Source organism: Curcuma longa, unplaced genomic scaffold, assembly GCF_044706935.1.
Source record: "Curcuma longa cultivar G26 ecotype Majalengka, Jawa Barat unplaced genomic scaffold, ITB_CL_G26_1.1 contig_20225, whole genome shotgun sequence".
NCBI lineage: Eukaryota > Viridiplantae > Streptophyta > Magnoliopsida > Zingiberales > Zingiberaceae > Curcuma > Curcuma longa.
Window position 1 is genome coordinate 3,486 of NW_027431313.1, and position 14,507 is coordinate 17,992.

General features: G+C 35.3%; 2 protein-coding genes across 2 annotated transcripts; one reads left to right on the plus strand and one right to left on the minus strand.

Annotated features, from left to right (window-relative positions):
- Window positions 1–466: 466 nt before the first annotated feature.
- Window positions 467–3,220, minus strand: LOC141817363 (BTB/POZ domain-containing protein At5g03250-like; the record flags this gene model as incomplete). Its single annotated transcript, XM_074705026.1, has 4 exons — window positions 3,162–3,220; window positions 2,470–2,539; window positions 1,025–2,263; window positions 467–933 (listed from the first exon to the last, which is right to left on the minus strand). Coding segments are annotated over exons 1-4 (1,835 nt in total), but the record flags the coding sequence as incomplete, so codon positions are not given.
- Window positions 3,221–7,042: 3,822 nt separating this feature from the next.
- On the plus strand, window positions 7,043–13,878 carry LOC141817364 (ATP-dependent Clp protease ATP-binding subunit CLPT1, chloroplastic-like; the record flags this gene model as incomplete). Its single annotated transcript, XM_074705027.1, has 5 exons — window positions 7,043–7,285; window positions 7,360–7,395; window positions 7,511–7,632; window positions 13,699–13,734; window positions 13,834–13,878. Coding segments are annotated over exons 1-5 (418 nt in total), but the record flags the coding sequence as incomplete, so codon positions are not given.
- Window positions 13,879–14,507: the final 629 nt, after the last annotated feature.

Here is a 14,507-nt window from a genome sequence, read left to right on the forward strand (position 1 = left end):
AATATTTTCTATATTTTTTATTTTTTGATAGATTCGTGGATTGATCCGCCTAATCTACAACCAGTCAAGTTGATGGATCGGCCCGTCCCACCCGATCATATGACGGATTAACCCCCATCCTACTATATAAATTAACTCATTTGACCGTTCTAGTTACACGTCAACAAATTCCACATTTATCTTGACAAATTTTATATCAATATGTCGAAGGACTCTAGACACTCTCCCTTTTAATTGCTAGTTCACACAGAATAATTCAACTAAACTAGAGAGGAGAAAAAAAAGCATTAATTATCATGATAGTAACCATCAATCATCCATTTGTGAAATATGTAGAATAATTAAATTGTATTAATTTTTCGATCCTTTGTTCTAAGAAGATGAGTTTAGTCTGAAAAGTCGTTGTACAGAGTGAAGAATAAATAAATCTCAAGCGTGCGTTTCATTGATATATAATCTACCTTACCTATTTGGATTTGGAGGTGTTATGTTTTTTGTACTACCAGACTTCTTCAATCTCATCCCATGTCCAAATTTCCCTATAAAGATGTTCCAATTACTCTTCGGCTTTTCCATCTTTTTGATTTCTTCTCTTATGCTCGAGCACTCCCTCTCCAGTTCAGATACTCTCGATCTCATCTCTTGGTAGCTCAAGTTCTGCAAATCTTGCTCTCGCAACATCTCTTCTTGCTCCTGCCCACTATCGATCTTCGGTAGCATTCGAGGAGCAGTATCAGGGTTGTCATTGGCAAAGAACCAACTTGCTATAGTCGTCCTCAACCGAAGCTGCTCGAAGAAGAGCACTTGCACGATGACTCGAAGAGGCAGTCTCTCATTCTGCGCCGCATGTGTGCATGCCTCCAAAGACAGCTTCTGGCAGTTCATCAGTCGACAGAGTTGCTCCCGCTCCGAATCTGTTAGCCACGGATGCGACTGAAGGCAAGGCAAGGCATGCATGAAACTATAATTAAGATTGGATTGGAAGATGATAAAAGCTAAGCTAGCTATTACATACATACTATACCTTCAAGTAAACATCGATAGCACGGTAGATTCCATCATCTGATGGCCTGGCATAGTCAGGAATCAAAGCCCCCAAGGATTGGAACTTTTGGATCTTTAAATTAACATCCGAAGCTACTTCTGCAAGGTACCCATCCACCAGCTTTGCCACCATGGTCATCGATGTGAGTGCCGTAGAGGAAGCAATCAACTGTCCCTCATCCTCCACGCAAGGTGAAGTGGTCAAGGATCGTTCCGGGTGGTTAACAGAAATGAAATAGTCGAGGATTCTCTGCATGCAGTCGACGTCGTAAAGAGTTTCGATCGAGTAACCGAGATTGGGTATCAGGAGATCTTCTAGTGTAGCATCCTCTAACTGAGCCCCCACCCTCTTTTCCAAATTCTCCCTGCAAAGGGGACTCGCTTGTAGAATTATAGCGCTTCGGAGAAAGCCAAGCAAAAACTTGGAAGAAGTGACGCCCTTTTCGGGGGGCAGGAGCTCGACTATCTGTTCCAGTAGAACCCTTTGGTCACTTTCCAATTGAATCAAAGAGCTGGAAGAGGTGGTGAAGGCATTGCAACTTTCTTGCGAGCCGGAATGCCTTGTCAATCCTGGAAGCCATCTGTTTGCATATTGCACCAAAGATCCTGCAATGTCTTCTGCCTTCATGTCTTTCGACTTCATAGCAAGAATCAGCCTCTTATAGATGGGAAAGTCGAGGAAAGTAACATCTCTATACCACCAATCAGCACCTGGGGACCTTTCCTCCCTTCCTGTTCTTCCAATTCCATTCCAAAGTACACTACCCCCGACGAAGTTCTTCATCATGCTGGCTTGTCCATCGGTCGGCCAACCAAATAGCGTCGGATCAGTACATGCCTTTCCGGCCAATGAATTGATACATCTACTCACGATGTCGAGCTCTTCTGCATGAGGAAGAGCATCCTTGCATGTTAAGAGTGCTTTCATCGAGTCGCTCCAGTAGCCGAGAACCTCTTCGAGGAAGTTTTCAGTTTGCATCATCAGATTTCCTCCTCCATAATGTTCAGACATCTCCAGGTATTCGGAAGCACATCGAAGAGCGACCACATTCAAAGAATTCATCTCTATCCTCACATCGTAGCAAAACTTTGCGACGAGCTCAAAAGTCTTGGCGCCGCCAGGGATGTCATGGAGCTCGAGTATGCAATCTTTCGCATCGTCGTTGTGCGATTCGCTGATCATTTTGTGCAGCAACCCACTTCTGTTGATCAATGGAAACTGCAAATTACAGAGAAGAAAGGTACATATCATCTCAAAATTTAATTCCTTGCTTGGGATAACAACAGTAAATCTTCATCAAACTAACGAAACAATGATATATAGTTCATCACTATAGGAACTGGCAAAGATATATACTGAAATCATTAACAAATTAATGATAGTAAAAGAAGGTAGGTAGGTTAATTTCATATGACGAAAAACACCTTGTGGAGCTGAAAGAACACCTCTCCGACCTTGATTGAGATATCGCTGGGCAATTCATTCTTACAGATCCTGTGAGATGCAGAAAAGAAAAACCAGCGACGATTATGATCTTAGTAAAGAAAACAGGTTGGAATTAATATTTTAAAAACTCACGACGTCGAAAATATTTCAAAATTACAGGCTAAGAAAACATTTTTCTGCTTCTCATCCTTGCCTTTCTTTCTAAGACAAAGCAAAGCATCTGAAACATAACAACAGTAACATTAACACAAACTCTGCTGATACTTGGACATCTCCACACTTGTGTCGGATACATGAACACTTGATGTTCCTATCGATCATGTGTAATTTTTTATTTTTTATTTAAAAAAACTGTCATAGAATCTCCACATAACAAAGAAACCACCAATCAGGAGTAAAATGATATTGAAACAACACCTTCAAGCCTAGTGCTCTTGCCATATAGAGAGAGACATACCCTACACACAACCAAGGAGGTATAAAAACCAACAAGAACATGAACCCTATTGAAAGACACAAAATCAACCATATCATGGAGATAAAAACACATCTAAAATTTGGCAGAAAGATAAGTTTCAGTCTGACCACAAAGCCTAGAACAACACAATGAGGTCGTTGAGAAGAATCACGTACGTCAGGCAAAAAAGATGAAAAGGTTTGTGAGGCGTACCAAGTCTGACCTTCCAATTGAAACTCTTCCGGCTTGGAACCGAGCCTCATCGTAGCCATTTTTAATTGTTTATTGCATCAAATCAAAGTATCATGCATACTCTGAAATCAGATCCACAATATGAAAGGGAAAACCGAATCTAAAATTTTTTGCTCTACAGAGATTTTTGTTAGAAAGATGATTGCAGTTTCTCTGAAGAAAATGAGAGACAGAGTTAGAAAGATAATTGCAGTTTCTCTGAAGAAAATGAGAGATAAAAATTTGTCCGGGTCAAACGGGGAGAAAAGAAAGCAACAGATATATATATATATATATACAAGATGATGATCGTCCATACATATCATTTACTACTTCTTTTATTATTATTTTTTATTTTAAGAAGCTAATTTTAATCAATTGAAAATTTTAATAAATATTTAATATTTTTAATTATTTTATATGATAATGTGGAATTTATCAATCTTTTACTACAGAGAAGAAAATAAAATTAAATCGAACTTTTTAATCAATCAATTTATTCGATTCAATTTTAATTTTTTTATGAAAAAATCATTTTGGCCGGTCTGGTCATAGTTCCGAATTTTTAGTTTGGTTCAAAACAGATAGTTAGGTTCAAAACAGATTTTTGATGATAATTCGAAATTATTATTTGTATTTTAATTTTAAAAATACTTAAAAGTTTTTAAATATAAAAAATATATACAAAATTAAACTTATTTAAATTGTATATTGTATTGTTTTGGAGTATAAAGTAATTATATTTCATATAATATATTTATTTTATTTTTTAAAAAGTGACGTTGTTTATTCATTTTTATTTCTAGTAATATTTTAATATATATAAAATAATTTTTAAAAAGTTTAATTAATTTTACAATTTTGCAAAATTATTTTATATATTTTCTATTGACGTCATCTATTTATGATTAATATGATATTATATATAATTTTTATATATTATATTTAATTGAATGCTAAGTTTTTTAAATACTTCTTAAAATTGATTTATTAAAATTTTATAAATAATTTAACTAATAAAAATTATTTAAATAGTTTTTATAATTTTAAAATAATAATGGATATAAGAAATTTTCAAATTTGAAAATAGTGACTAATATACATATCATATATGCAATTAATTAGTTTCAGTTAAGTGATTGATCGCTTATTGATTATAAATAATTATATTTATTAAGATTGCACAACATAAATTATTATTTTTAAATATAATAGACAATTTAAATTACCTTTATAAAAGTTATATTATAAAAATAAATTTCTAACTATCACTTCCTCCTTCTTCTTTTTCTTCCTCTTCCTTTCCTTCTCCTCTCTCTTCTTCAACTCCGGACAATTTGATTTGATATGTCCCTTCGTGTTGCATTTATAACATGTTACGTTAGGGTTAAAATCCGAACTTTGAAATTTACCTCGTGATTATGTAAACATTTTCTTGACATCCCTCCTTGTGAATCTCTTTGATTTTTCCATCATCTTCTTGACGTAATGGGCGACCTCCTTTGTCGACATTTCCTCATCGTTATCCAAAGATTCACGATCGAACTCGGATGAAGCCTCCTTTTTGTTCTTCTTCTTCTCATTCTTTTCTACAATCAAAGCAATACCTTTCTCTTTGGTAGACACATTAGCTTATTCATGTAATTCAAATTCATAAAATAATTCATCTAATTTAACAGTTGAAAGATCCCCAGACACTTTATACGCATCGACCATCGATGTCCATAGAGTGGTTCTGGGAAAGACTTGAAGTACGTACTTTACCAAATCTTGGTTATCTATTTTCTCACATATCATATGAAGGCCGTTCACGATCTCTTTAAATCGTCCATGCATTTGACTTACCGTCTCGTTGGGCTTCATGCTGAAGGTCTGCAGTTGTCCGACCAAGAGATCCCTCTTGGCTCTTCTAGATTCACTTAAACCTTCGTTTAGTTTGATGAGCTTCTCCCAAAGCTCTTTGGCCGAGTTGAATGGTCCAACCTTGCTCAGTTGTTCTTTGGAGAGTTCGCATTGCGAGGTGGTTGTGGCTTTTGCATTTGCTTGAGTCTTCTTACATATTTTCTTCGACCAATCCTTGGTAGGTAGGTGTTGCAGATGTATCCTTGGATTTTTCGAAGTCATCTACAACACTAAATCAGTTTTCAATGTCATTCATTAAGTAATATTCTATTCTACCTTTCCAATAGGCAAAATTATTACCATCGAAGTAGAGGGGTTGCGCAGTGCTGTATCCCTCTTGAAACGCCATCTGAAAGTTTCGGTTGAATGTGAGTTCTTTCGAAGTTAACCTGCTCTGATACCACTTGTTAGGATTGTTGCGTTTGCTAGAGGGGGTGAATAGCAACTTTTTGCTCTTGCCTACAAAACGTTAGCGGAAGCACAAAATAAAAGCAAGACAAAATGAAACCAATGCTAACCCGTTCGATTTACTTGGTATCCACCTCTACGAGGTGACTAATCTAAGGATCCACACACACCACGCGACCGTTTCACTATGAACCTTCTCATTCTCAAAGCAATCTTTAAAAGCAGAAAAACCTTTACATATGATCTCTTTCTCTTACAAATATGTAGTGAAGATTGGAGGAAGAGTATGAAAGACAAAGCTTGAAGATCGTATAGAGATGAGAGAAAAATGAGAACTATCCCGTCTTTAATTTTGAATATGTCTTTTTATATTTTCGCGATGTCAATCGACTGCCCCAAAGACCAGTCAACTGTTGGACTTCAACGACTACTATAGATTAAATTATTTCTTCAGCTGTCAGTCAAACATTTGAATATCAATCAACTGATAGCTCCATCAGTTGACTGGTCATCAGTCGACTGATCAACTGGTCAGTCGACTGATCAGTCGCCTGGTCAGTCGACTGATCAGTCGCCTGGTCAGTCGACTGATCAACTGGTCAGTCGACTGATCAGTCACCTGGTCAGTACCTTTCACTCGACCAAACTCTCTGTGTGTTTTGGATCAGGACACCAGTCAACTGATGTTAGTCCCAGTCGACTGGTGAAGCTGAAAATCACCTTTCAGCATCCTTCTTCATTCCTTAGCCTTCATTCACGCCTTCAAATATTTTCCACAAGCCTCGTGCTTATCCTTGCACTTGCTTGAGATGTTTCTTTCAGTTTCGTCATGCTAATTCTTCCTTTTGCCAAGAGACGACATCTCCGGGACTTTACCATTTGCCAAGAGACTGCACCTCCGGGACTTCACCATTTGCCAAGAGCCCGCGCCTCCAGGACTTCACCATTTACCAAGAGGTAGTGTCTCCGAGACTTCACCATTTGCCAAGATTTCAAATTTGGACTTTCTTATTTACTTAAATCACACATGTTAACTTTGCCTAACTTAAACTCATTTAGTCAAACATTAAAATCAACTGATACTTGAGACAAGATTGCACCAATAAATAATAATTTCGAATTATCATAAAAATCAATTTGATCCATGATTCAGAACTTTTGAAAGTTAAAATTAAAGTTAGATTTTTAAAACCATTGAATTGATCGTTTTGGAAGGGATAATTATCTGTTTTGAACCAAACTAAAAATTGAATTTAAAATGAATTTTTTTATAAAAAAATTAAAATGGAACAGAATAAATTGATAGATTAAAAAGTTTAATTTAATTTTATTTTTTTGATTTTTTTTCTTCAATAAAATGAAATTTATCATCCTAATTATTTCACATGATTAATTTTATAATCATTTACAAAATAAATTAAAAAATTATAATTAATTATAAAAAAAATAAAAATATAAACTCAACTTCAAATTTGATTTTTATTCACTGTAATAAATCCTCCAAACTACGAAAATACCATCGCTCACGTCAAAATTCCTCATCCTTACTCTGACCTAGTACACCTCCATAGTATTCCTTCCTTCTCTTCTGTGCCTTTTCCGTCGACGGTGAACGAAATGACCGCCGGACTCCTCTCCGTCCTCCACATCCCTATGCCCGCCTCGACGGCGTCCAATCACCCTACACGCCTCTGCATCTCCCTTCTGTCCAGCCGCTCCTCCATTCCCCTCACGCGGCGGCCTATCCCGCACCCTTCCCTCCGTTCCTCCGCCCTCGTCTTTTCTCTACCTACCGCGTAAGCTTCCCTCCAGATTCCAAATCCACCCGTTTCGGTTTTCATTCGTTGATTCGTTTACTTGTTTGGTTTAGGAAACCGGAGATGGCTGCCGCCGAGAAGATCCCCAAGTAAGCTATGCTATAGAATAATACAATCCTCCTGGTATTTATTTCTTCTGTAGTTTGCTTTGCGTATCGAGGGTGGATTTGGTCTTGTTCTCGTGACGGTTAATGGCGGTAGCAGTGAATGGTGCAGATGGTCGTTGAGCGCCATAAAATCATTCGCCTTGGCAGAAGTGGAAGCTAGAAGGCTCAAATACCCTACTGCGGGAACAGAGGCCCTCCTTATGGGTATCTTAGTCGAGGGTCAGTTGGCTTTCTGCCACTGTTCAATGATTTTTGATTCACCCAAATTCGTATTTTAATTTCTTTTAAATAAAAACTGATTAAACCAATAGTTGGAGCACTGTTTCTGTTATTCTTTGATCGATGTTGTCTTCTTCTATCTTTGGTTTAGAAAAACTTTGCACATGTGCCTTTGCTATGATGGCTAGTGCATTCGCTGGACTTGGCTAGTACATACGCAACATTAACCTCGTATTAAAAACAATAAAAAAACTTTATTACGGATTAGAATATGGAAGAATCTTTTGCTATGTACTGGAATTGTTGCTTCCGAAAGTCATTACCTATTTCCTTGAGTAATAACAGAGAGGTAGGAGACTGTCAGCTATTCGTATTGATGAATTTATCGTGTTTTAATACTTTTAGAGATGATACAGGAGCTTGTTCTCAGAGTGAACGTTTTCTCAGGATTATACACTATGAAACAAATTTAATACAACAACATAACATTAACATGAAACTGGGGTTTCCATTTGTTTCAGCTAAGATGGATCTTATCACCATTGGCTCTAAGGCATACCATGTTTCCCATGTCAAGTGTTTTTATTCTTTGATCTGCTTTACCACCTTTCACTTTATCCATGGAAAATAAAAATCATGAATTTCTAAAAGAATTTGAACTTCAATGTAATAAGTATGTTCGTGCATACCACTGCAAAGTTGATCTTGCTACTTGATGATCTTCTCGATTGCTTCTGACCTTTTCTATTGCTGTGTTATGGTTTTAATCTCTGGTTCAACAAGCTGTAGGTTAATATAATATTTTATATCTATCTCACTGAATTGTCTTATCAACTTTTATTTAGTTGCATTGTAATGTTTCACAAGGCCCTTTTCAATATCAATCAATATAATACATGCAAAATGTATGGCTCTGAGATGATGATGATTAGATGGAAAGGATGGAAATAAAATAATAAATGTTCACATTTGCAAATGCTTAGGACTTATGATCGATTCCATGGATGAAATTGATGACTGTCTTTATTGTATGCTTGATGCAAACAAGAAATGGAAGAAAAAAAATTTTGAATTTGTAATTGATTTTGGTAATTATCCTATTTCATATCTCAGAGGTTGGTTTATTTTAATTTAGCATAAGTTTATTGAATGTCTTTAAATTTGGTAATAAACATTTTATTTTGGTAGTTTAATGGCATTATTGTCTTTTTTAATTAGTGATATTTCATTTCTAATTTGGTTAAAGTTGACTCTATAAAAGTCATCATGTCTGCATAATAAGAAGTTTTGATTAATAAAATTCTCTTTAATTCTCTAGAAATTTCTTTTTAGTGTGAGGCACATTTCTGTGTATGAGATTTCCCTTAAATCCTATTTACTTCATCAATTTTATCCTAATCTTTTGTGTGATTGGATGGTTTGATTTAGTGGTGCATCAATTATTATTAGAGTTGAATTCTTATTTCAATCTCTTTGACATATTTCTATCCATCTACCACCTCTTTCGCTCCTCATCTGCCTCCGCTATCTTCTATGCTTACTCTATCCTTTGTCCACCACCTTGAAACGCTATGCTTCTTTACCCTCATAATTCTTTGTTACTTCATCTTCCATCCATCACTTATTCAACACGTGGAATCTCTCTTCCAACTCTCGTGTGCATGACGCCCACCGCCATCAATTTGCTGCTAATTTTGCCTTGTTACCTCGTCATTGCCACCATTGTGGCGTTCACTCCTTATGACCTTTGCTTCCTTCCTTGATTCCTCATTGTCTTGCGTCAATCACCTTCTTTTGATGGGGCTTTGTGCCCATTTCCTTCTCTAAACTATTGGGACCATGAGGCCTGCGGGAGGGAGAGGAGGAGGTTGAATAGAGTTTCTTAATTTTTAGCTTCACAAATACTTGCTAAAATGTTAACACGTTTAGTTCAAACAACAAAACAACAAAATAACAAAAATAAGCTTAGACATAAACACAAACATGAGCATGGTTCGACAACCTCAGCTCCTAGTCCATGACCTTCAGGTGGATCACCCTTGAATCAACTACTAATTTTCTCCTTTTTAGAAAAGTCCCGGAGGTGGAGAAACATCTCAATTTAAGATTACAATGAAGCACACTTAGAAAACTTAAGGAAGATTATAATAGAGCTCTCAATTTACTTGCAATGTTATCGGGAATTTTAGCCTTCATTCCTCTATTAGGTCCTTTTATAGCCTTCATTTAGTTTTATTACCGTTGTTGTTCAACGTTAATCACCCAACTACTAGGCTTTATCATTCAATTGCCTATAGTATCTGTTAGTTGATTTGATCATTGCTACTTTATCAATGACTACTACACTAGCTCCTATAGCAAAAAGAGTAGCACAATGCACGAAGCTCCCACCAATTTGGGTTCTGGGGAAGGGTCTATTATGCGCAACCTTACTCTGCTTTGCAAGCGACTAGCTCCTATAGCAAATCGCTTGAAATTTGTCAAATCAATCGACTGATCCCATGAGCAATCGACTCAGCCACAAACATGAACATTTTGTTCATTGGCTGATTTGCTTGAGTTAATTGGCTGTATAGTCGATTGGCCATCTAGTCGACTAGACCAAAACCACAAATTGGACTAAACCACAAGACTCCTTATTTCATCAGTTGATTGATTATATCCATCAATCGACTGGAGCCATCCGAAATCACAAATAGACAATTTTTTGTTTGATGGCTCAACCTTGAGTCCCCAACCTAAGAATTTGTCAATTGGTGTACAGTACTAGTCGATTGGTACACTAATTGCAATCGATCTAAGGTTGAGTTTGTCGATGATGAGATCTACCCTTGCCCATGTACAATTGCTCTTATCACTCAACACATCAAGAGTTATACTTGCCTCGAAGCATCTTCTATCAGACCTCATGTCCTTTGGATACACCCGAGCCCTTGTTTCATCTTTGTGCCATCCTTCACACTTTTACCATCAAAGTTCGCTACCTTAGCTTAGTCACTCTTCAATGCTCCTTGTTTTGCGGTCCCTCGGATATTCCATTGCCATTCTTTATCAATCTCCACAGACTTCAAGCGATGTATTCATCGATCTTGTGTAAGATCAAGATAAGCGCTAGAGGGGGAGGGGTGAATAACGTAAAAAGTTAAGAAATTTTTAAAAGCTTATTAGAAATGTAGCGAAAATAAATTTTTAGTTTTTTAAAATTAAATAAAGTTTGAAATAAAATACAGTAAGCCAAAATACTGAGGCAAGCAGACTATATAATAGACCCTTTTTGGCATCCCGCATTGGCAGGAGTTTCGTGCACTCGACTACTTTTTATATATATATATTAATTACCTAATGCATTTATAAAACTCAAATAGTCATCATTAAGTGAATTGAATTTAAAGATAACCTCTAAAGGCTCTATGTCATTTGCCATTAATGAACTTTTAATTAAAATTAGGAAGTTGAGCATTATATAACTTTGGCTTAAGCAAGCTCTCTAATAAGATTTTAGAAATATCCTTTCATGATATTTTAGAAAATCCTCTAATGATATTTTGAAAAAGAACGCTAAATAAGAGTATTGAGCCTCTTGATGACAGAATCATAGATTACATTTTACTTACTCCCTTTAGACCATCTAGTTGATATTAGTGATAATTTAGGCTCACAACTTGCCAAAAGAGAAATTTGAACAACACAAACATCATCGACTAGTAATGCGGGCTATTTATATAAAATTGGTAAATCAATTAAGATTTTAGTTTGGTATGTTTCCTTTTCATGGTGAAGGGGAGCCTTAGTGCAACAGTAAAATTTTTATTGTGTGACTTTGTGGTCATGAGTTTGAATCGTAAAAACAATCTCTTGTAATGTAAGATAAGACTGAGTATAATAAATCCAATGTGGTCCGACTCCTATTCGAGACTACGCATTGGTGGGCGCTTTATGTACCGGACCACCCTTTATGTTTCCTATTCATGATCACTTCTGACTTTTATAGTGGTCACCCTACTAAGTTAATTTTCTCATTTGCTTCTATTTAGCAAATTGAGAGTTCCACTTTCATATGAGACGTATATTTGCTAGGAAAAAATGATATAATAATTATATAAAGTGCCTAGGATATTATAAATTCTCATATGACATTCGTGAATTTAAATTTTCTCATATCTACTTTCTAAGTATTTATATCTTATTTATTTAATCATATTGTGTGGAAATTGATTATAATGTTAGTCTATTTCATTTAACCACAATTTTTAATGGATATGATAATTTGTTGGTGGAAGCTTGAGCCTCAATCCCTATATTAGTTTGATCACTAGTTGCGCTTCTGTTAGTGGATCCTTTGGCATTTGTACTTTAACTCCTTATGGTTGTAACATATGCAAGGGCATCTCTTCACCCTATATTAAACTAAGATATTTTGTAATCATTGAAAAGGGTGACTACAATGGAAGAAACTAAAGTCAATGGCCCAAAGAAGGAAAAAAGTTACATCAATAACCTTGCCCATTAGAAGGGACATTTAAAGAATAAGATAATGAAGGGATTATGATTTTTCAAGGATAAGATTGCGATACTAATATTTCTTACTCACCGGGAAGTAGGGGTGGAAATTTGGGTTTGGGTATCTGAAACCCAACCCGGGTCGAGTAAAGTCCGATTCGGATATTACTTAAACCCAAATTTGTTATTGTCAGGTCGGGCTCAAGTATGATTTTTCCTATCCAAAATCCGATCGGGTACCCACCCATTATTATATTAAATTAAATCTAATTTATTCACCAATGTGATGCTGCTTTTCTTATTTCACAAGAAACAAATGTTGTTCATCAATATGAGTATTTCAGTATTGAGATGGGATGCTTTGAGATCAATAAAATAATAATTTAATCGAGTATTTTTTTATTAGGCCATATATTTTGTATTTATTAGGATGATATTACTATGAGTGAAAGTTTTGATAAAAATAATCAAATGTACTTTTATGATTTTATCTCTTTCTACTTTTGCCATCCAAAATTAATTTTTGTTTAAGTTTTGTTAGGGGTATAAAGTTCTTCTTGTTTATTCCATTAATATTTTATTTTTTTAAAAGAAATTTATTGGGTACCCGACATTGGGTATCTGATATTACTCGGGTACATGACCACATTGGGTAGTGATCGGATGTATTTTTTTCCTACCCAATTATGACTACCCGAACTTGATAAAACCCGACCCACGCCCACCCCTACTGGGAAGGATAACTTAGTTAAAGATCCCACAACTTGTCCGAAGTCTTCTTCTCAGTGGAAAAAAATAATACAAACTAGGAACGAAAGGAAATAATAAATATGAATTTATAATTGATTTTAGTAATTATCCTATTTTAGGTATCAAAGTTTGGTATCTTTTAATTTGGTATAATTTTTTTTTGATGGGCATATCTTTAAATTCGGTAAGAGTTTTTATTTTGAAAATAGTTTAATGGGATTATTTACTTTTTAAAATCAGTGTTGTTTCCTAATTTGGTTGAAGTTGAGATTATAAAAGAGTTATCATGTCAAATAATGAGAAACTTTGATTAACAAAATTTCCTTATTTTTCACATAATTTTCCTTCGTTTGAATTTCTGTTATCTGTGTGAATACTTATCCACTTTATCAATTTTGTATTAATCTTCTGGGTGATTTAAGTGTTTGATTTGGTATTGCATTAATGCTCTACATTTCCTCATGAATTGACAACTGAATCACAGAAATTCTTGCTATATAATTCTTTAACAGTTACGGTCTTCAGCAAACTTGAGCAGTATGCCAAACTCCAGAAGAATTTGTTTATCTTTTAGTATTATCTTGACTCAACTTCTTAAATAAAAAACACTAAGGTATTCTATGATCTATAACGAGAACAAAGTTTGCAACTCAACTTTGAAAAGGTGCTTTTATTTCAAATTCTTAGCTTCACTTGCACGATTAAACTGTCTACTGTTTCCGAAAAATAAGGACGTTAATTCATTCACCTGGTTTTGTTTGAGAACATATGTTAAATAATAGTTATTCACTAATAATGGCTATTGGTGTTCCTCAGGAACAAACGATGCAGCAAGGTTTTTACATGCAAATGGTATTACTCTTTTTAGAGTGCGAGAGGAAACTGTCAAACTATTAGGCAAATCAGACCTTTTCTTTGTTAGCCCTGAGGAAATTCCCTTTACTGAATCAGCACAGAGAGCTCTTGATAAGGCCATTGATGAGAAACTGAAATCGGGTTAGTAGGTAACCATGATATCTAATTAATGCCTAATCTTTCCATATACTTTATATTTTCATATGGTAACTGTGTGAGCTTTCTTTTCTCTGTTTACTTGAACATGACCATAGCTTAAAATTGGAAAATGATCTGTATTTTGGTAGACCTAATTTAGCCAAATTTGATTTTGATTCGACACCGTAATGGCAGCTTGACCATTATCCATAGCAAGTTAGTTTACATTAGATACTATCGGAGTAGGCACTATGATATATTTTTTGGTCCACATTCATTTTGATAACAGTGTTTACTGGGACTAGTTATTTTTCAATTTTACAAGTAATGCATCTTACTCTATGTTAAGCTTATGATGAATGAGTACACACTCCATCTAGCTGTGACAATTGTTGGAATCACGAATACCTCTGATACTTTTTGATAGCCTAAAGATTGCTTTAGCGCACCTAGATAGAATCCACCGCATCAATCTACAAACATGTAGATCTAAAACTAAGGCTTTTAGAACACAAATAAACTTCCACCATAATGCCACATGCCCTCATCTAGTTTGATAGAATAGCATAAATACATAACAATAAAAATAATTGAGCATTGTTGGCTTGGTATAAAAGTACAGTGAAAATTGA